The following is a 22,406-nucleotide window of genomic DNA, read 5'->3' as shown; positions in this document are numbered from 1 at the left end:
GATCTGTACAATAAGAACTTCAAGACACTGAGGAAAGAAATTGAAGAAGACCTCAGAAGATGGAAAGATCTCCCATGCTCATGGATTGGCAGGATTAATATGGTAAAAATGGCCATTTTACCAAAAGCAATCTACAGATTCAATGCAATCCCCATCAAAATACCAATCCAATTCTTCAAAGAGTTAGACAGAACAATTTGCAAATTCATCTGGAATAACAAAAAACCCAGGATAGCTAAAGCTATCCTCAACAATAAAAGGACTTCAGGGGGAATCACTATCCCTGAACTCAAGCAGTATAACAGAGCAATAGTGATAAAAACTGCATGGTATTGGTACAGAGACAGACAGATAGACCAATGGAATAGAATTGAAGACCCAGAAATGAACCCACACACCTATGGTCACTTGATTTTTGACAAAGGAGCCAAAACCATCCAATGGAAAAAAGATAGCATTTTCAGCAAATGGTGCTGGTTCAACTGGAGGGCAACATGTAGAAGAATGCAGATCGATCCATCCTTATCACCCTGTACAAAGCTTAAGTCCAAGTGGATCAAGGACCTCCACATCAAACCAGACACACTCAAACTAATAGAAGAAAAACTAGGGAAGCATCTGGAACACATGGGCACTGGAAAAAAATATCCTGAACAAAACACCAATGGCTTATGCTCTAAGATCAAGAATCGACAAATGGGATCTCATAAAACTGCAAAGCTTCTGTAAGGCAAAGGACACTGTGGTTAGGACAAAACGGCAACCAACAGATTGGGAAAAGATCTTTACCAATCCTACAACAGATAGAGGCCTTATTTCCAAAATATACAAAGAACTCAAGAAGTTAGACCGCAGGGAAACAAATAACCCTATTAAAAAATGGGGTTCAGAGCTAAACAAAGAATTCACAGCTGAGGAATGCCGAATGGCTGAGAAACACCTAAAGAAATGTTCAACATCTTTAGTCATAAGGGAAATGCAAATCAAAACAACCCTGAGATTTCACCTCACACCAGTGCGATTGGCTAAGATCAAAAACTCAGGTGACAGCAGATGCTGGCGAGGATGTGGAGAAAGAGGAACACTCCTCCATTGTTGGTGGGATTGCAGACTGGTAAAACCATTCTGGAAATCAGTCTGGAGGTTCCTCAGAAAATTGGACATTGAACTGCCTGAGGATCCAGCTATACCTCTCTTGGGCATATACCCAAAAGATGCCTCAACATATAAAAGAGACACGTGCTCCACTATGTTCATCGCAGCCTTATTTATAATAGCCAGAAAATGGAAAGAACCCAGATGCCCTTCAACAGAGGAATGGATACAGAAAATGTGGTACATCTACACAATGGAATATTACTCAGCTATCAAAAACAACGAGTTTATGAAATTCGTAGGCAAATGGTTGGAACTGGAAAATATCATCCTGAGTGAGCTAACCCAATCACAGAAAGACATACATGGTATGCACTCATTGATAAGTGGCTATTAGCCCAAATGCTTGAATTACCCTAGTTCCCTAGAACAAACGAAACTCAAGACGGATGATCAAAATGTGAATGCTTCACTCCTTCTTTAAATGAGGAAAAAGAATACCCTTGGCAGGGAAGGGAGAGGCAAAGATTAAAACAGAGACTGAAGGAACACCCATTCAGAGCCTGCCCCACATGTGGCCCATACATATACAGCCACCCAATTAGACAAGATGGATGAAGCAAAGAAGTGCAGACCGACAGGAGCCGGATGTAGATCACTCCTGAGAGACACAGCCAGAATACAGCAAATATAGAGGCGAATGCCAGCAGCAAACCACTGAACTGAGAATAGGTCCCCTATTGAAGGAATCAGAGAAAGAACTGGAAGAGCTTGAAGGGGCTCGAGACCCCAAAAGTACAACAATGCCAAGCAACCAGAGCTTCCAGGGACTAAGCCACTACCTAAAGACTATACATGGACTGACCCTGGACTCTGACCCCATAGGTAGCAATGAATATCCTAGTAAGAGCACCAGTGGAAGGGGAAGCCCTGGGTCCTGCTAAGACTGAACCCCCAGTGAACTAGTCTATGGGGGGAGGGCGGCAATGGGGGGAGGGTTGGGAGGGGAACACCCATAAGGAAGGGGAGGGGGGAGGGGGATGTTTGCCCGGAAACCGGGAAAGGGAATAACACCCGAAATGTTTATAAGAAATACTCAAGTAAATAAAAAAAAAAAAAAAAGAATAGGATATTAAGTCAAAGTTCTTCAATCTTTCTTCATGCAGAGCTCTTAATAATTTTAGAAGATTTGTAAGCCCAGGAAAATTAGTTCTTTGAGAGTTTATACTTACTCTCAAGATGATTAGTGGTAGTGGTCTAATGGAGTCCTATGCATGCTTTAATAGAAGCACTGTTTTCTTAGAAAATGAATATTATGTCTTCTTGTTCCTGACCTTAGTTTTCTTCATAACTGCTGGAAAACTGTCATTTTACACACAGGGTTATGTTATTGCTTCAGGAGATACTCTGTTTGAAATCAGAGCTAGAACAAAGTATACAGATTTTAACTATTAACAAATGTTAAAGATTTAACTGAAGTAAAAATTTGATCAATAATGTTCATATGACAAAATTACTGTTTCCATATTACAAAAAAATTAATTTTGGATTGTGCTTCTCAGCAAAGACCCTGTAACTATTTTACCTAAGTTACATTTAAAAATTAGAAACACTGCTTGGAGGATGAAAACTCATATTCATAAGATATATTTTTATCCTTTATATTTTTAGATGACTTATGGTAGCTTTTAAAGTATTAGTCTCACTTCCATATTGTCTTTGAGATACAGAGCCTATGCCTTCACACTAATCTATTTGTGTTGAGGATTTCATTCTGTCTAGTTAGCTCCAGATTAAAAGTCAGACTTCCAGAATTTCCTAGACCTCCAGGGCCTCATCACCCATCAGCTTCATTAATAGATTGTTTCTTATTTAAACTTATGTAATATATTTTAGTTACTAAAGTATGTGTGGACATGAATATCCACATAAACAAATATATGAAACATGAACCCTCTTTGGTTGGTAATGTGTTGTAGTCAGCTTACTTTAACTCACAGGAAATCATAGTGTTCATCTCTCTCAAGTTTGTTTTCAGTAGTCACAATTGCTAAATTTGGTTTCAGCATTTGTTGTTGGAAGGTAGACCATGTGAATTGGAAAATGCTATGAATGAGATGCACTGCATCAACTAGTTGGTAAAGTTGGCACACATTAAAGGTCCCAAGAGCATCAACCTATGATCTTGAGGTTTTACAAACTTTGTTTTCTTCATTGGAACCCCTGAAGAATCCCAGAAGGACCTGAGCGTCTGTGATGCATTTGGTTATTGTCACCGTATTGGGCTCTACTTTGATACATGCCAGTTTAGTAACCACCTAAGTGATGCAGGACAGAGACAACTCTGTAAAACACTGGAGTCACCTCTAGATATGGCAGGTGGTTTCTTTTAGTGGAGACCGAAGAACCCATGATTCCTCCATAAGAACAAGGTGAAAGCATCCAGTGGGCCATTCGCAAGATGCTTTGCTTGGTACCATGTACAGGCAACTGCTGACTGGTAAGCAGGCCTGGCGTTGCTGCTGCAGCATCCCACCACCAACCCATTAGCCAATTCCTTTTCCTTTCCCCTTCCCTCCTCCAAGTCTGAGACAATCAAAGAGCCAAGAGAATTGACAAAAGAGTTTGCAATTTTAAATGATTTTTATTAAACACCGTTAGTCTACACTGCACAGTTAATGAAACAGCAAAGCTCCAATCTCAGAGGAATGATTGATCATGGATCTGAAAAGCAGTTCAGTGTCCCCTAACCCAGTGTGAGCACTATGAATGATTCTTTAACAGTTTATGTCAGAAGCAGGAAGGGGCATGAACTGCAGTCTGGCCTCCAAGGGCTTCCCCACCCTCCACCCCCCACCCACACCCCCCTCTGCCCTCCCCACAATGCAGTTTTCTTTTTTTTTTTAAGATTACAGAGAAAAATGTGATGCTCTTGGTACAGAGGGCTTCTAGATTCATGAGGAGGGGAATGGAAAGGGAACTAACACTTTCTCTTTTGCTGGAAATATCAGATGGTAGGATTAATGTCTGAGACCAGCCTATCTGATTAGTCCCCTGCCAGGGTAAATGCTGATTATCAATACACAGATGCCACTTCTGTCATTGGAGTTTGCTAACACCAAAGAGAAAATGAATCAGAGTTTAATTATGACAATAAGGCTGTGCAAGTGGAAATGCGAAACAACAACAGCAACAACAAGAACAACGATGACAAAGAATCGAGTCTGCCAGTTGGAACACAACACTCACAACTGGCTCAATAGTTTTCCCCACAGAGTTGAATTTGGGGGCACTGAATCACCCATTTTTTCTCAATGGGGATAGTGATGCTTCTCTAAGCAAACAGTGTGTTGCTTTACTGAGTACTCCTACCCAGGGATCCAGTTTGGTTCTCCCACCTGCTAACTCATGCAGGTGATGTTTATTATGTCTGTTGAGAAGAAAGTAAGGGCTTCACCCTCACTACTTTATCGAGTCTGCCTTCAAAATGATTTTCAACTTCAAACTCTAACTTCAACCTCCGGGATCCAACTTTGAGAAAACAAAATCTAAATTTCCATAGCTTCAGGTACAGTAGAACTAAACTAGCATCTTTCCAATGCAGACCAATTCCAATGCCTTTAACCATCCATCCATTTGGAAACTCAGCAAAACACATTTTAGGCAATGGCATCTAATTTTGCTACCTTTGACTGAAGATTTGGATCTTTTCATTTCACTACATGAAAGAAAAAAAAGACATTTCAAAAAGCCACAGAAGCTAGTCTGCTTTCTCCAATTATGTTACCTGAATATAAAACTACTAGTTTTTCCCAATGAGATTATTAAGTAATTAACAGTCTATAGGCTGGCTAACAACATGCGTACAGGTAAATTCTACCCCAAGGACCACACTATCAAATTCTTTTCAAATTAATCCTACCTACAAAACTCAGACAGTAATATGACAAAACCACTAAAAAATCCAAAGCTAATTAAAGATACTAAGCCAAGCCAACATCATAACACAAACTTGTCAGACTCTCTGTGGTTGGAGCTTGTGTGATAAATGAAGGCATAATGCTGGCCCTACCTGGGTCATGTTGTAGGGCTGTGGTTGTTTCTTGTATTTGTTTGGGGGTTGGGGGTAGGCTGCCTATTACTCTGCCCATCACCACACCTTCATAAACTTGTTCAGATGTGACTCACCAAGCCTCCACCAACATCCAGAGGCACAATCTTTCACTGCCATCCTTAGGTCTCATATCCCTCCCACTTAACTGGTACTCTGAAGAGATTCCCTTGACAACATCTTAAATCTTTCAATCCTGCAGATAGCTGAACACCCATAATGCACATCACCATCTTTAGCATGATGACTAGAGTGCCTAGAAAACAGAAACAAATTTAACCAGGAGACCAAAGACTCCTCATCTCCAGGGATGTGAAGGTAATCAATTCATCCTCCATGTTTAACTTGTTTTTAAGCTATGTTACAGGCAGGTCTACTAAATAATCAGGTGATGAACTAGAACTCTCCTGTCACATTTGATAATCATACTGCTGACATGGCACTTTACAATCAGTTACCAGAGATGATGGAGTATTCTCTTGCCTCCTTGTTCTATATTAGAAGAAAAGATGAGTTACTGAAACTAGAGTAACAAGTCTTTCATCTATGTGAAATATGCTTGTTTCTATGGAAAACTGCTCCTACCACTCTAATTTCTAGTTCTTGGAGACTTAATTTCAAAAATAATCTGTGTGTAAATCTATGAAGGCCTAGGATGTGGAGTAGGCTTAATTTACAAGTCAAGCCAGGAGAGCTTCCTGGTTTGCCATGGAAAACAGAGAACTTGAGTTACTGCAAAGTCATCAGCTCATTTTATTTTCATGTGACACCCATTTGGGGTGTTCTGTCTTTCATATTTTTATTTTCCTCATTTAAGAGGCACAGAGAAGATTTAGATTTCATTTGTGTGTGTGTGTGTGTGTGTGTGTGTGTGTGTGCATAAGTAAGTGTTGTTGCTGAAACTGTAGGTTTAAAGCTCAACCACATTGGGAGCATAAAAAGTGCAGGCTTCAGCTGCTGGGGTACACCCATCAGCCATAGAAACAGCATGGCTTTAGCCATTGGAATGCAACTTCCTTAACTTTATTATACCACAAAGAGCCTTAAACTCAAATATGATCAGAGCAGAACTCAAATCTGGCTCTTTTGCAACTAGGGAAGTACCTAACTTTTACAGTGAGAATACAGAGTGATTGCCTGAAGTTCTTATCACAGACCTGCATGACTTGCTTTAGAAATCATACAAGTTTGCAATTTTCATGTACATATCTATTATTTATCTGGTCATAACTCAGTGAATAGAATTCAATAACTCAGCAGATTAAAGGTTATACAGAATTATATGCCAGCAGGCAATTACAAGTAACTAATGAATGCATAGTGTTTACTATAGCTGGAGAAATTTTCTGGTGAGGTGGAACACTGAAGATGGTATTTACAGGGTGATTTTAGGGCCATAAGATGAATGTAGAGAATCATAAAGAGAGATAGTCATAATTCATAAGGAAATGCTCCAAATTAGGTGAACTGTTCCCAAACTTCAAGATTCATTCCAAGGATCCTAGGGTGAAGCACTACCTAAGATTTTCATTTTATAAAAAGAAAATTAGGTATTACTTACAGAATTTAGTATTTTCTTTGGAATTTTCGTGTAAATGACTTATACTAATGTAAACTTTAACAAAAAACCATGACTGTATTTTAGCCAAGATCTTTGGAAAGAAATCATCAAGCAAAGCTGAAAGAAAAATATCTAAAAAATAAAAAATGTGGATAATAGTTAGAAAGTCCAGATAGCAAGGACACTGGGAAATAAATTGTGCATTATCAATTTAAAAAAGTCATAACTTGACTTTTGATTCCACAGATTTTATATGCACATCTATCAAAATATATGAAGTTATGGATTTGCCTACTGGCTGAAAATGAGGCCAAGGCATGGATTTCTGGGAGGACAGCTGTCAGTCCAGTCTGATTTCTTAAGTCTAGCTAAGTGTGAAATTTTGATGATGAAGATGTGCATCTTGTAAAGGAGAGTTTTGTGCAAAGACAATCTCAGGTGAGGAGTTAAGTTTTACATTGTTTATAACAGCTGATGGCAAAGTTATGGAATTAAGTTTTTCTCCTCTTCCTCACCATTAAAATAGTAGAAAAGCATAGGTAACCAGGAATAGGATGTTAACAAAAGAGTCTTGTGTGTCATTTCAAGAGTAGAATTCTTAGGCTTGTGTTTTGCTTGCTACCCTTGATTTTATCACGTGGTTAGAATATCAAATCTGTGGGTTTGACAATGGAGATTCTCACCTGAAGATTTAGTCTATGGGAACCACAGAAATTGTTTAACAATGAATTCTGAGATACATTCTTTTCTGGACCCAAGAGTCTAGTTTGGGGAATGGCTACTGCGGAGATCTCTGCAGGTCCCTTTTCCAGATGCATGTTAGATGCTTCTTTGAGTTCTCAGGGGCCTGTCATCATCACATGTGCTTCTCATTCTTTGTTTTGAATCGTGTGGACTTAACTCAATATTGTAGGGATTTTCATTCCATAAAGCACAAAAATAAGGAGATATGAGAAATGCATATCAAATATTAAAAAATAAAACATACACTTCTCTCACATTGTAGTGTTCACTTACAATGACTTCAGTTTTTCACAGATATCAAAAATGCATAAAAACAAACATAATGAAAGAGAACTTTTCCAAATGAGTGGAGTTCCACCAGTGACCATCAAGGCACTGGTAAAGGTAGAGGGATGAGTGCTGATCCGTGAGATGGGAGAGTGCCCACTATAACAAATGAGCATCAATGCGCAGCCAACACAGTCCCTGGCGAACATAGCGGACAAGATTGGTCATGCTGCTGTGCTGGGTCAGAGGCCCCATCAGTGTATCCAGATCACCAAAGAACTCTGAAAATGAGAGTAGTACTTGGTCAAGCCTTTATTGAACTCGATAAAACTATGCACCAGATTAAAATACCAGATTGTTGTATTAGTCAATACTATAATCACCTGGACATTGAAAGACTTAATCATTTGTTCATCCATCCTACTCCTTCATTCAAGAAAGATATAAAAGAATTACTAGGGAATCTAAATTATCTATGTATCTATCTATAAAACACACTCACACACACACATATATGAGAGAGAGAGTCTGCTTATAATTAAAATCAAATATTTAACAACAGAATGTTTATGTTATTGTGATTAGTGAACCAAAACTCAGTTAAATCTATTAATTCATGTTAAGTACATTTTATATGACTATATCCTTTCTCAAACATCATATTTTTAAAGTGCATTACCATCCTCTAGAAGTTTGTTACATTATCACACACAAACGTACAGACACATATATTTTTGGCTACATATTTCTGTAAATTTATGAAACTATTTATGTATTGTAAAGTGCACATAATGTATATACAGAAATAGTCAAATATCTTACTATAATAGCTTTATTTTTATGAATGCTTCCATATACAATGAGGAGGTCCAATAAACATCATAAATTCTCTGATGTAAAGATTTTTTTTAATTTTATATTCAATTAAATTAAAATATATTTTCCTTTGGTCCAAATGAACTTTTTCTCCTGACTTTTACTCACAGAGTATAGGAAACTTCAATGAAGCTAAACAGCAAATAGAAACATTGTCATCCAACATTAAATGGATGTCTTGGAAGAGTCTGAGTTAGGAAGTCTTAGTACTGATTTTGTAGTGGTAGAAAATGACCAGCAAGTATTTACCACATGACAACTTCTACCACCCTCTTGGGTATGGTTACATCTGGTTGACTTGGGAAATGGGGTGGTCCTGAAGCTACATTACTAACTATTCACCTCTGTGACTTGCATATTAAAATACCTGTTTTGGGGTGGTATATGTGGGGAAGACTATATGGTGTCTGAAAAACTTTCTAGGCACCCCTTTTTCCCACTTGACTTGACTGACACTTTGTCTCAAGAGGTCTTAGTAGCATTTTTTTCTTGTAAGCTCCCCACAGGAAAAGTAGCCTCAGCCTTCTCTAAGAAACTATGCCTGTGCTTGATGAAGATGAAAAATTAAAATCCAGGGTAGGGGTAGAACTGGAGAGGCTGTTTTAAGGTGGCTGAGACACCTTTCTGCCTTCTTAGAAAGCAATTTCTATGCGTAGATTACATGTACTTGATTGCTCAGCAGATGGTATTTCACTGGACAGTGCGTTTATTCTTTATGTTTTATAGAACATATGGGCTTCTTCTCCAGGTATCAACTTCATTTGATTATGTGATACTTTTTAACCTGAGCAATGCAATAAAAGGAATTTCTGCTGACAATGGAGTAAATTACTTCTGGCATCGAATATTTTTTCCTTGGTAACATAATACTAAGAAAAATGTTAAACAACTAGTCTTTGTTGAATGAATGTGAGCTTTATGTGAGCTAAGACATCCCCAGAAGATTCTGTGTAAAGCTGTCTTTGGCATTTTAAGTCAGACTGCCAAGTCATCATTTTAATGACTACTTCAATAGGATAATTTATGTAGCTGGAGTATATAGGGATAGGACTTTCTGAACAAAGGGCAGAAAGTAGATTAGTCCATTGGCTTGTTTCATGACAAGCCTTCTGTAATAAACTATCTGCAAGCACAAGAGTGGGCATGCACTGACAGGAATGGAGGTTTTCTACCAAAAGAGTCAACACTGCCCATCTCGATGTCACAGCTTTCTGTGAGTGGGATGTGAAGTTTCTATCCAAAGAGAAGCTCCCAAGTTATGTCACTTCTCTCTGCACCCAGTGGATATTAGAACACTCCTCACGTCCCAGCAAGTCATAAATGACATGTCTGCAGAATTAAAGGTGGTAAGCACAACATTCCAAATTAGAGTATTTTACTAGGCCACTGAAAAGTCAGTGGCACAATTATCAGAATGTATTCTCTCTGTTGGTACAGTGACAGTGTTGTTTGGATTCAATATTAGGCAAAGAATTTAGCAACTCCTTGGCAGGCTATGCTAATGACAAGATTAGTACTATTTCACCCTAGATTCAGCACAGTCATCATGCTGCTCTTGGAAAATTCTGCTCTTCACTTAAAAGAAACTACTTGAACAGATTTTTAAAGTGAATGCAATTATAAAGGAAATATATAAATATTAAAATCTCTCACTGATATAAAATAAGACAGATTAGAACCAGATAAACCAGACATATCTCAATATGCCTAGGTCTTTGTTCACAGTTCTAGAGCCTTTGTGGGGGCATAGTTACCTAGGCAACTTATATCTGGGTTTCTAGAAGTCTAGGAATGCAGACTATGTAAGACTTTCCTTTGTTCAGATAACTGAGTTCAAAGCTTTTACCAAAGGTCTCTAAACGCCTGCCTCAAAATATGTTTTCTAGATAAGTAGAGTATCCTATTGGTTTTAACTCATCAGATCCTTTGACATTCTTTTCCTGCTTCTGGCACACTTACAGAGTTCTGATACAATGGGAAAATGTTTAACCTCAAATATCCTCAGTGTCTTCATCTATAAAACAATGACAAATAAGACAACACACAACAAATAGTATAGTACCTTGGACATAGGACTCAATATACACAAGGATGTAAGGACGTGTATATGCTCTCAGGAGTCAGTACATATTGAAAGCTGGGTTCAGAGTCAAGTCTATGTCTCAAATAATGAAATGAGCTTTGGTAACCTAGAATTGTATGTGTTATATATACACGCATGTACTCCGATGCTTGCATAGGAGTGCACATATGTTTGTATGTGGAAGAGTTTGAGTTGTTTTCTTCTATAAATCACTTTCCACCTAAATTTATTTTACTCTACCTGTGCGGCGCACAAACAAGCGTGTGCATGTGTGTGTGTGTGTGTGTGTGTGTGTGTGTGTGTGTGTGTGTCCTGCATCCTCAAAGCTCATACTGCTCAGGACCTAGCAAAACTCATGTCAACCCCAAGCAACTTAGATTGTGGAGGAGGATAATTGTTTGCCACTGCTGGTATTATTTTTATTACTTTAGCCTGCTTGTTACCTCTTTCAGGTTTGGTTCTAATAGATCCCCAGGATTCTCTACCTTGTTTGCAATTAGTGGGCTAAAAGAGCCACAGCAAGTGAATAGCTAAACTGAAAGTGTGGTTTTCGTTTTACTTTCCAATGACATTAGGTTGTCGAGGCTTTATTTTGAGTCTGAATGATGGCTGGGGTCACAGATAGCAGCACAAGTCATCAATGATTATTGACCCTGGTAAAGCAGGGTCTTCTTTCCATTTGTTCTGTAGCACATCTTGTGTCTTCCCTTAAATAGAACCTTGATCTTCCTGTCAGGGTGTGAAGAAATTCCAGATGAACTTTACTCCTTACTTATAAATGCAAACTGTGTTGTCATGTATTCATCTGTAGCTGACGAGTATAATGAAGGTACTTGACCTTAGTTCCACCTCACCTTTCAAAATACAAACAGTAGCCAAGGGGACCTTAATTAATTTTTGAATCACTCACTCCTTTTGCCTTAGCAATTATTTCTCTATGATCCTTGTCACTGAGTGAAACTCTGAAACTGTCATTTGTGAATACATTACAGATTAGATTAGTTTAAGATTTAAAAGAGAAGAAATATTTAGACCTTGAATGAATCCAAGTGTTAAAATAAATTACTATGTCAGCTTTAAGCTAACTTCCTTTCACCTAAGACATAGAAATCAGAACTGAATAATATAAGGCTAACAGTCACAAGGGACCTAGTCCTTCAAGGCAAAGAATACACCAGATAACCATACCTTTATTGTCTCTTGTCAGCTTATCAGCCATATCCCAGTGTTCATAGCCCCGAAGCACATTACTGGTAATATTCACATGGCTAGCAGCCATGTGGTGGATGCGCTGGGGAATGGTGACTGGGCCATTGTTACAATTCCCCATTGAGTTGATGGGAGAGACATTGTTGAGAGACACTGGGGATGGGGTATTCCTGGAAAAAAAGGAAAGAGACAGGCCAGGTTAAGTTGGTAGGGAAGAGTGACTGCAGTTTTGGATGCAGAGAGCATGGAGGATCCCTTATCACACTGGGATAGCTCTTCAGAATACCACTAACCAAAGAGAACTTTAGTGTGAAAAAGATGCATGTCCATATCTCTTTGGTTCTTTTCAGATCCTACAGGTTCTTTCAACATCATATATTTATTCAGAGAATCTAGTGTAGGAGAAACATTTTGACACTGTAGGTCTATATTATCTGACTAACCCACCGAGGTCTATAGTGCTGGCCCTAAAAAAACTCATCTTTATTCATTTTTTTAACTAGAAACATTGAAATGCTCAGTGCCTCTAAAATTGGAGAGCCCTTGTGTATACTGCTGGGTTTTTTAAAATAGGAAAGACAGAGGGAAAGAAGGAGAGAGGGAGAGAGGGAGAGAAGGAAAGAGGGGGAGAGGGAGAGAGAGAGAGGAAGAAGGGGAATGACAGAGAAAGGGGGGCAGGGAGAGATAGAGAAAGGGAGGGAGAGAGGGAGGATAGGAGAGGGAGGGAGGGAGAGGAGAGGAGAGGAATGGGAGAGAGAGTGGGAGGGGAGAGTGAGAGGAAGAGGGAGGAGAAGAGGAATAGAGTGTTGGATAAATATTTTTACTTACAAATATGGCTCTAACTTTGAGTGTATAAGACATATAACAATGTTTAAGAAAAAGAAACCACTCAGAGCTTTGATGCTTTCTCTACCTGCTTCAGAATGGTAACTGACAGAAGACATGACTTACAATATTGGTCTATCTTCAAATTGTTTTGTAGAAACCACAGTGACAGGTCATTACAGATACATTTGCCACAATAAGCCAAGTGCAGTTTGTCAAAGCCCTTTGAGGTACAGCATTGGAGAAGCTAGAAAGAACAGTAAGACTTCAGGATTTTTTTAAAGATGTGCAACATAGATGGACTGTTCATTGATGACTTTATCATCATGCTGGTTTATAAGGAGGAGGCTTCAAAGTTCTTACTTTTGACAGTTCTAGTGTTTGGACAGATTTTCATTGAGTTCTTTAACATCAGTAACAATGAGTTACCTGTTGGGTACACACAGCAAGGATGTGATGTTTTTCAGGGCCTGAGTTTAGGATAGCCTGATGCAGACTTGCCTAAGGACAGGACTGAATACATGAGCAGCCACAAATATATACACTGTGTGCAAGACATTTTGAAGGAGTAAAACAAATAGGCATCCCTATGTGGCAATACAGTGCTGTAATTGCAGATACTTGAGAGGCTCAGAAGTGAAGGTTGTTGATGATGGGGATTTGAGACTAGCCTAGGCAACAAAACATACACATAACCAGCAGAAATGAATCAGAACTATGTTTAAGAGTCTGCCTTTTTGAAGAAACCTCTTCTCCACCCCAGAGCACCGTCAAGGGGCCCTGTATCATGTTCTATGCTCAGGTACTTTTCCAACTTTTTTTTTCCATGAGAATTGTCATTTATTCCCGAAGTTGCCAAAATCATCACCAAGGATTCACCAGGGGTGCCAAGGGAACGAGGAGGCTCAAACACTGATTGGGGGTTGTCAAGTTTAGAGGGAGGTGGGATGGGTGGGGGAACCCCAGCTGTCCCTCCCCCATCTAATGCCACAGAAAAGGGTCCTCCTCTGGCCGGCTCCCCTCCCCATGTCCAGTTTTTCTCAAGGGGAGGTGGGTTGGGGACTTGGGAAGAGGTTTTTCCACCTTTTATTATTGGAAATTTGGCATCTCCAAGGTGGCTGTGTTTCTCAGTCTACACCTGCTCAAATACATTTGATTTGGAAAATAGGTCACATATACCAAGATGCTGAAGTGCTGTTGATAAGCTCTGTGAAGAATAGAAGATGAAATCCTCTTCTTCGGACATATATAAATTGTTCCTTCCTTCATGAGAGAAAGTTCATGTATTTCTGTCTATCTTATGGAGAGTTCTGGTTTTGGTAGAAAGTAGATCTTCAAATCCACTATGAATATGTGTGGTATAAGAACATGTGAGGTGTCCCACCTATGTTTATGATTTCTGACATATTTTTCTGCTTCACCATAGTATGACTTATTCTCATGGCAGGATGGAATATGGGAATTTCCAAGTCGAGGAACAAGTAGCAAACAGGGCTAGTCATATGTACTATTTTATAATCTTTCTCTTTGATAATTATAATTAACTCCTAAATGTTAGTTTATAGCTAGCAATTCATACATTCTCTCATTTGTAATCTCTGGAGATAACAATCTGCCAGGAGATACGTGTTGAAAAAGGAACTATATGTGCTAGAATCCTAAGACGTCAGAACTCCAAACTCATCTTAGCACAAAATTGCCATTCTACTTGATAGGCCTTATTTTCCTACAATGTTTTCTGTCATGTTTGTAGATGAAAAGGGAGAAAGAGCACATGCTGCTTTGTTTTCTAGTTCTTGGAAAGTTTGGTTTTTTCCTCACACATCGAAGAGCAAGTGTAGAAAAAGAGCCTTTAGATGCAGTGAGGAGAATCACTGCAGTACGGGCTAAGAAGCTGGAAAATTGGAAAACTGATCCAAAATACAGTTATTTACATAAGAGGAATAAGGTGGAGTGTAGTACCATTTTTATGAACTTACTGTATTTTTTTTAAGGAGAGGGATTCTAAGATTATTAGTGAACGTAGGAAGTATATACTTAGAAACATGGCATTTTAATTATCTGGATTTGATCATTATATATTTTATATATGTATCAAACCATCACATTGCTCCCTTGCTCTCCCTTGACCTCATGGGGCACACACTCCCCTGTTGTGGTTTGCCCTGGGATAATCTGTATTTTGATGCTAATTCCACTGCCTCAAGGACAGCTGCCTAGTCACATACTCAGGACTCACATGACTTCACCAGAACCTTTTCCTCATTTAATTTGTAAAATACAGGTGAGGGCAGGTACAGGATAGGAGGAGGACTGCCATTGGATGAGAAGGAAGGATGGGCGGGAGAAAAGTTTGAAGGAAGAGGAGGAGACTGGAACGGAAAGAGGGAGAGACAGGAGGGACAGAGAGTAGCTGGTGGACAACATGGAGGCTGACGTTAAGATTCTGCTCCGTGTATTTACAGGTTGTTATTAATGTTCTTAAGGGATGGATGGTACTGGGCTTTGTATGTTTATGTGGGCAATTATATCATATCAATTGGGTCAAAAGTTATTGTGTTGTGTGTTCTTTCATGTATAGATTTAAGTGTAATGGAGTGTGGGGCATCTGGTCTGGGCCACCACGGAGTTGGGATGTGTGTTTCTGGCATGGAAACCTGCCTTGGGAACTAGATAGATGGATAGATTGCTGACAGCTCAGATACAGGCCTTTGGCAGTGTGATAGGGGATGGAGCAAAGCAGGTGAGAGACACTTTGCTGATTGAGATTAAGACATCCAGCAGTTATTTTGGCGCACTGTGGTGCCGGACCAAGTGGGGATAAAAGACTTTTATTTTTTATATTTTTACAATACTTCCCCCCATTTCTCTTTGCTTAGAAATCTCATTTCAGATATTCCATGACTTAATCACAATTGTACCACTGCTTCCTGTCTTGTTTCAGTCAATTTTTGACATTTTCCTCTTTTTAGCTCCTTCCATGAGATTAAGTATAATATAATATAATACAAATGTTAAGGCATTGAGCAAAAAGATTGAAGAACCAGAAGACAGATGGAACAACCTCCCATGTTTTTGGATTGGTAGGATTAATATTGTGAAAATGGCCATCCTCCCAGAAAAAATTTACAGAATAATGTAATCTGCACTGAAATTCCAATTCAATTCTTCATAGAAATTGAAAAATAATCTGAAATTTTATTTCTAAGTACACACACACACACACACACACACACACACACACTCCCTGTCCCACCTCATGCTACACCATACCACATCACAGCATGACTGTCAATCTAAATGTGTGTACTTTCATCAGGCTGAAGCTGCTCAAGAAGTATTACATGAGTCTTTTAATGTGACCTCACAAGCTTAGAATGTGTTTGTGTTCTTCAATTTCTGAATTTAATGCCCCACCCATATCTATATCTATCTATATCTATATCTATATCTATATCTATATCTATATCTATATCTATATCTATATCTATATCTATATCTATATCTATATCTATATCTATATTCTATATCTATATCTATATCTATATTCTATATCTATGTATATGTATATGTATATGTATATGTATATGTATATGTATATGTATATGTATATGTATATGTATATGTATATGTATATGTATATGTATATATATGTATATTATATATTAGTCCCAATGATTTTTACTAGCTGCTTACATGACCTTGCCCTTCCTTTATTCTGTGCTCAGAGAAAATAGCTTTCTCTGGTTCTTTCAGTGGTTATTTTTATTTTCTGAACTTCCAGAGAGAGAAACTGTCTTTCCTTTTGTTTGTCAATGTAAGAGTAAGACCTAATTCAACCATTGAAGTGGTGCTTTCTTTCAGCACAGTAATTGAGCTAATGCGTAGTTCTTAATGGATTTGTTCCCTCGCTCTGATCTCAGAGTAAAGTTCGCTGGCCCACGCTTTTGGAGTACACTTTGTAGATATTTATAGAGTGGCAGTCAAGGCTATTCTACTCATGAGGAAGGCGTTTTGATCAGAGGTGCAAGAATTTGATAAAAACTGGGAAAAAAACAGATATAACAGGTTCACTGTGTATGTGTCCACTGACTTCTAATTGTTCTTCCTATACAGACAGGAAATAAGCTTGGAAGAGATGGGATACTTTTGAAACAAGAGATGAGATGGCTAGTCAGGAAAGTTAGCAAAAGCACATTATGGAGACAGATTGGGCTTCATAATTGCCCTCTGTCAGGATCATCTCCTCCAAAGCCCCGAGTTAGCATAAAACTTGGCCCCTTTCATTTCAAAGGGTGAAGGGTAACTCTAGGAGAGTAGCCTTGATTCTATAGCAAGAGTCTCCCTCAGACTCTCTCTGTATTGTCCTGAAGTCTAGGGTGGACCCTAAGCTGATAGGACTCTAAATAAAGCTATAAGTCTGGATCCATCCGTGAGGTCTTACCTCAGTATCAGAGTACATCCTTTTCTATTAAGATCAAGGTCTTTTAGAACTGATATAAAAATCTCCATGAATGCCCAGATAATTGACTAAGTACCTTCACATTTTTAGCTCTATTATGCCTTTGGTTTTATTAAACATCACTTACCATATATCAATGAATATTTCATTGACTTTTCATTACCAAGTGAATCACTGACAAATCATTGCAGTGGATTTAACTTTATCCCACCTTCCAGAAATGGTATGTTGCTTGCCAGCTCATTAGCAGGTAGTTTATAGCAGTAATTTAGCTTATAGATCTTTGAGGAACCACATCATTTAAAACTTTCCTGTCTTTCCATCAGCTAAAACCTGGCTAGAATTCTGTGTGCAGAAAAATGACTGGAGTCTTGAAATTGTCCTTCACTCTTGAGCAATCAATGCAAAATATGTGGGGTCTGTCCAATCATTCATTTCCATGAAAAAGCAGTTTTTGGTAGCATACTCACTTTCCGTTGCCTACCCAAGGAGACGGGATCTGAGGAACTTTTGAAGCATTTTGCTGAAAGAGAGAGAGGGAAATAAGGACATCTATTTTGTGTTTATTAATTCAGAAACAGATGTAAGTGTGATTTAGAGTACATTAATATTGATTGCAGCATTTCGGGATGCAGAACTAGGATGTATGTGCACATCAGCACACCACGACGCACACTCGATGAAAATAGCTGGTTAGGATAATTAGTGGGCTCCAATCAGGACCATGAAAGTCACTTGATGAAAGATCTTATATACTAAAAGGCCCAGTGAAATCAGACTCAGTTCTCCAAGAAGTGGTTTAATTATCCTCATCTGAAATTTATTCTGCAAAAACAAGCCCTTCAGAGAACAAGTAAGTTTTTCCTTCACCTTTAGCATTAGTTGCAAACTTCTTCCATGGGATACAAGCTAGGCTGTAATGTCTGATATCTAAGGAAGATGTCAGAATCAAGCAATATATTTTGTTCACTCGTTTGTTTTCAGGACTCGTTGTGATTTATGGTCTTTACATGCAAATTTTCATGGCTGGTTGTTTTCTCTGTTTAGCAATGCAATTAGTTCAGAACTACATTGCAAAAGAAGTTGGAATTCAAAACCTTCTCTTGTTTCTCTGACAGAATCTAGCTGATTTAAAGTACAGGCTTCCTGGTTTTTGTTCGTTTGTTTCTTGGTTGGTTGGTTGGTTTGGGGTTCTGTTTGTTTGTTTGTTTTGTTTTGGGTTTTGGTCTTGGTTTGTTTTGTTTTCTAGCCACACCCTTTTGGAAGAAAGAAAAAACTGATATTCCAGCATATACCATTACAGGAGAGGGATCCACCTTATTGTGACCCCAGTGTGAGCCAGGCCTTCTCTTGGCAATTGTAGCCAGACTGGTGCCTTCTACCACCCTCTGGTCCTCTGCTCTTTCAATCCAGCCCCTCTTGCAAAAGGGGCCTTTGAAAGGATAGCTAGCATTTGCTAGAGTTAGTACAAATTCAGTGTTGCTCTGGGGTCACAGACATAGCGCGTATTCAGTTTAAAGCTAAATGAGCACAATACATTTACGGGCTACTTAGCATCTATCTGTTTGGTGTTTTCCAGTTCCCACACAAGGCCCAGAGGACAGCTAATTAGAACAGTGGCTATCAGTGAGATGAAAAGGCCAGCAGCATGAGAATTACTTGCAAAGTTGTTAGAAATGCACATCCTCTTTTTTTAATTGGATATTATTTTATTTACATTTCAAATGTTAATCCCTTTCCAGGTTTCCTGTCTATAAGCCCCTATCCCCTCCCACTTCCCTTCCTCTATAAGGGTGTTCTCCTCCCTATCCACTTCCCTCCCCACCACCACCACCCGCCAGACATTCCCATACACTAGGGGTCCAGACTTTATAGGACCAAGGGCTTCTCCTTCCTTTGGTGCCCAACAAGGCCATCCTCTGCTACATATACAGTTGGAGGCATGGGTCAGTCCATGTATACTCTTTGGGTAGTGGTTTAGTTCGTGGGAGCTCTGGTTGGTTGGTATTGTTGTTCTTATGGGGTTGCAAACTCCTTCAGCTCTTTCAATCCTTTCTCTAATTCCTCCAATGGGGGTCCGTTCTCAGTTCAGTGGTTTGCTGCTAGCATTTGCCTCTGTATTTGATATGCTCTGGCTGTTTCTCTCAGGAGACATCTATATCCGGTTCCTGTCAGCATGCACTTCTTATCTAGTTTTGGTGGCTGTGTGTGTATATATATGTATATATGCCATATGTGGGGCAGGCTCTGAATGACTGTTCCTTCTGTCAGAAATGCATAGTCTCAGAGACCTTAGCCAAGGGCACTTGTTTGGGGAATAGAACTTGACACTCTGGTTTCTTGATTTTTTTTTTGTTTGTTTTTTGGGGGTCTTTTCACCCACATGAGCACTACCTTCATGGCATTACATCCACACTATGTAGTAACTGGGAATCTTGTTCATAATCCCAAATGAATCACAGTGTCATCATGCAGACATACACTGGTACTCGTGGGATACTTGCTACAAGGTCATGATGTGGTTAACCTCAGACAACTACTAGGTGCATTGTGGCCAAGTGGTCTCACATATTTGCAAAAAGTAATTTTTCTTTAAGGTCAGGCCTAAAGAAAGGAGCAATGAATGACCTCAATTCTAAATTATGGACAGTGTTAATAGACTAAAGCCATATTAGAGCATAGAGTAGCCAAGTCTAGTACCAGACTACTGCTTGGATTTTATGTTGGTTTATTTTCAAATATTGGTATTGTACTTTGTGGTTACTTTCTTCATTTGTAAATTAAAACAAAACAAACAAAGTCCAACAACCTCATTTTTCTAGAGGATAACTTTGTCCATTTATTTTCTTTGGTAATCAATGCAATCAAATTCCTTAAACTGAAACCGTGGCACACCAAGGTTTCCCAAGGGCAAAAGACTTTCAGAGGCATAAACGGTTGTCCACCTGGTATCAATATGGCCATGTTGACTTCTGTCACAGCTAAATAATTTCTTGGCTAGAATTTTAAATGAGACTGTACACAAGTAATGATCACCTCCATTTCCTCTCACTGCAATCAAGAGGCTGCTGTAGACCATATGCATTACTTTGTATCTTCTCCCTAAAGAGTCGGAAGACTGTGGTGAGCTGAAGGAAAAGAGGTTAGGCTTATGGTGGTATCTCTCTTCTCTTAGTTATCTGACATCTGGTTAATATTTCCAGCCTGTTTCACTAGGATTTTGGTTACCGTCTACCTATGAATCATACAAAAGAATTACTACCTTAAAATATTCCATCAGTGATCTGGAATACTTCATAGCATGGTCCTTCTTCAGCTTAAACATCCTCAAGTAGAGAAGTGACAAGCATCGGTAGCTGGGTGAGGATAAAAGGATTAAATTAATGACAGGGTCTCATGAAGACCATATACTGTTAAATACAAGATGTCACATTTTATAGTCATTGTTTAATCTCAGATTGAGGAACATTTGGAAATAAAGACACTTAACAATAGGAGTCAAAATTATTAATATCCCATTTTGAGAAGGGTGCAAATTGCAGTGGAGTGGGGTGGAGGAGTAGATGTTTAGTAAGCAACTAAAGACATCCATTAGTTATCCTTTAACAGTTCACCAGAAAGCCAGAATGATGAGCTGAGGTAAGCTGCTTGAGTTGATGTGGAATATTCGCATCCCTCTACAACATTTCAGCAGTTTCCTTGTAGTCTCTGTGTGACTCACCATAATACTGCTAGCTTTTTGTCCCCATCAGAAGCTAAGGGGCTTGCAAAGTTCTTCAGTCTCATTGCGTACCTTTGAAAAAACATAAAGAAATACTTAAGTGGAATCTGGATTACCTTTCAAAATTCTGATTGCCAAAAATGACATAGGCTTCCCTCCTTTCCATTAAATGCAGAGGCCAGATGGTCCTTTCTTAAAATCATATACAAAAAGATTACTGACACAGCATAATGGAACATGATGTAACATAAAAAACTGAACTCTACAAAAGCCAGTTTAATTGTGGACTCATGCTTTAGAATAATGTTGTGGAAATTCCATGAGTTTCTGGCTATGTACAAATGCTGGCTGGCAAAACATTGTTTCTATGAGTTTGCTAGGTAAACAATATTATTGGTTTTATAGGTGGGCAAGGTGGGCAAATATGTCAGTCTCACTTCACTTTATGACAGATGATGCAACAATAAAGAACTACGTCTGACGTTGGCTAGAGAGACCTCAATCAGGTAAAGACTCTTTTCTAATGGCTCAAGTTTTGAATATGTTCTTACAGAAAGTGTGCATTCATGCATGCGTGCATTCGTGCATGTGTGTATGCTTCACATGGGTGTGTGGTATGCATAAATGTGTTTTAAAGGAGGGCTAATTTCACAGCATTTTAACGTCTAAGCAACTTTACTTTATGAGACTTGTATATTTTGCCTTCCTATTCTCTTTAATAGTTACCGTTTCATGCTGCAGTGATAAAAGATCAAGTGGTGCTTTTTTTTTCTTTTTTTCCCCTTCTAGTTGAGCACATTTCATTCTGAGCATTCAGAGTCTTGAGACATCAATCCATTGCATAAAATCATTGTCTGAGATTTAATGCAATTTCACGGGTACTTATAGGAGAATAAGTAATCGAGTTCACTGTGGCAGAAAAATGTGAAGAGCATGTGCAGGCTGCCCGGGTTATCCCTCATTTATGGAAGGCAATAGAGGGCCTGTAGTATCCTCTTACTTGCTACTTACAGCAGCCTCTCCAGAGCACCAGAGGCTGGCTCATCCCACTCAAGAGTCTATACTCCTCAGCATGTCATCTGCCCTGCGCTCATGGTAACTTCTCAGAATCTGTTGAGTGAATGTGTTTGGCAACGGGACTTACATACTTGATGCAGGTGCTTTCTGTTGTTACAATGGTGAGAAGTGGGGTTTTCATAATGTAATGTGTCTAACTTTTTTCAACAGCAGGATTACTAAAGTGTCAAGTCATTGTGGTGCATTCTTTTTTTCCCAAATACATTTCTATAGCAGATTCCCTGGGCTCAGGACAACTATAATTATTTGAAAGAAAAAATAGGACTCTCTTCTGTAGCTAGCATGTCATTGGGAAGACAGAAATAAAAATCTCTTCTACACAATATTGTACTACTAAAAAATATATTCATATTGCAGTCATCCCCTAATTGCAAC

General features: G+C 38.8%; 1 protein-coding gene across 2 annotated transcripts in view; it reads right to left on the bottom strand.

Annotated features, from left to right (window-relative positions):
- Positions 1-3,719: 3,719 nt before the first annotated feature.
- The window catches only part of Aff2 (ALF transcription elongation factor 2), a 504,495-nt gene continuing 485,808 nt past the window's right edge, over positions 3,720-22,406 (bottom strand). For both annotated transcript variants that reach the window (NM_001427288.1, XM_087599250.1), the window contains exons 16-20: positions 20,955-21,026; positions 20,496-20,589; positions 17,704-17,756; positions 11,926-12,116; positions 3,720-8,059 (exon numbers count right to left, since the gene is read on the bottom strand). In NM_001427288.1, the coding sequence (NP_001414217.1) occupies positions 7,938-8,059; positions 11,926-12,116; positions 17,704-17,756; positions 20,496-20,589; positions 20,955-21,026 (532 nt within the window). In that variant the 3' untranslated portion in view covers positions 3,720-7,937. The remainder of the gene's footprint in view (positions 8,060-11,925; positions 12,117-17,703; positions 17,757-20,495; positions 20,590-20,954; positions 21,027-22,406) is intronic.

This window comes from Rattus norvegicus, chromosome X (genome assembly GCF_021556685.1).
Source record: "Rattus norvegicus strain SHRSP/BbbUtx chromosome X, alternate assembly SHRSP_T2T, whole genome shotgun sequence".
Lineage (NCBI taxonomy): Eukaryota > Metazoa > Chordata > Mammalia > Rodentia > Muridae > Rattus > Rattus norvegicus.
The sequence above is the reverse complement of the archived record's forward strand: the minus strand, read 5'-3'. Positions and strand labels throughout refer to the sequence as shown.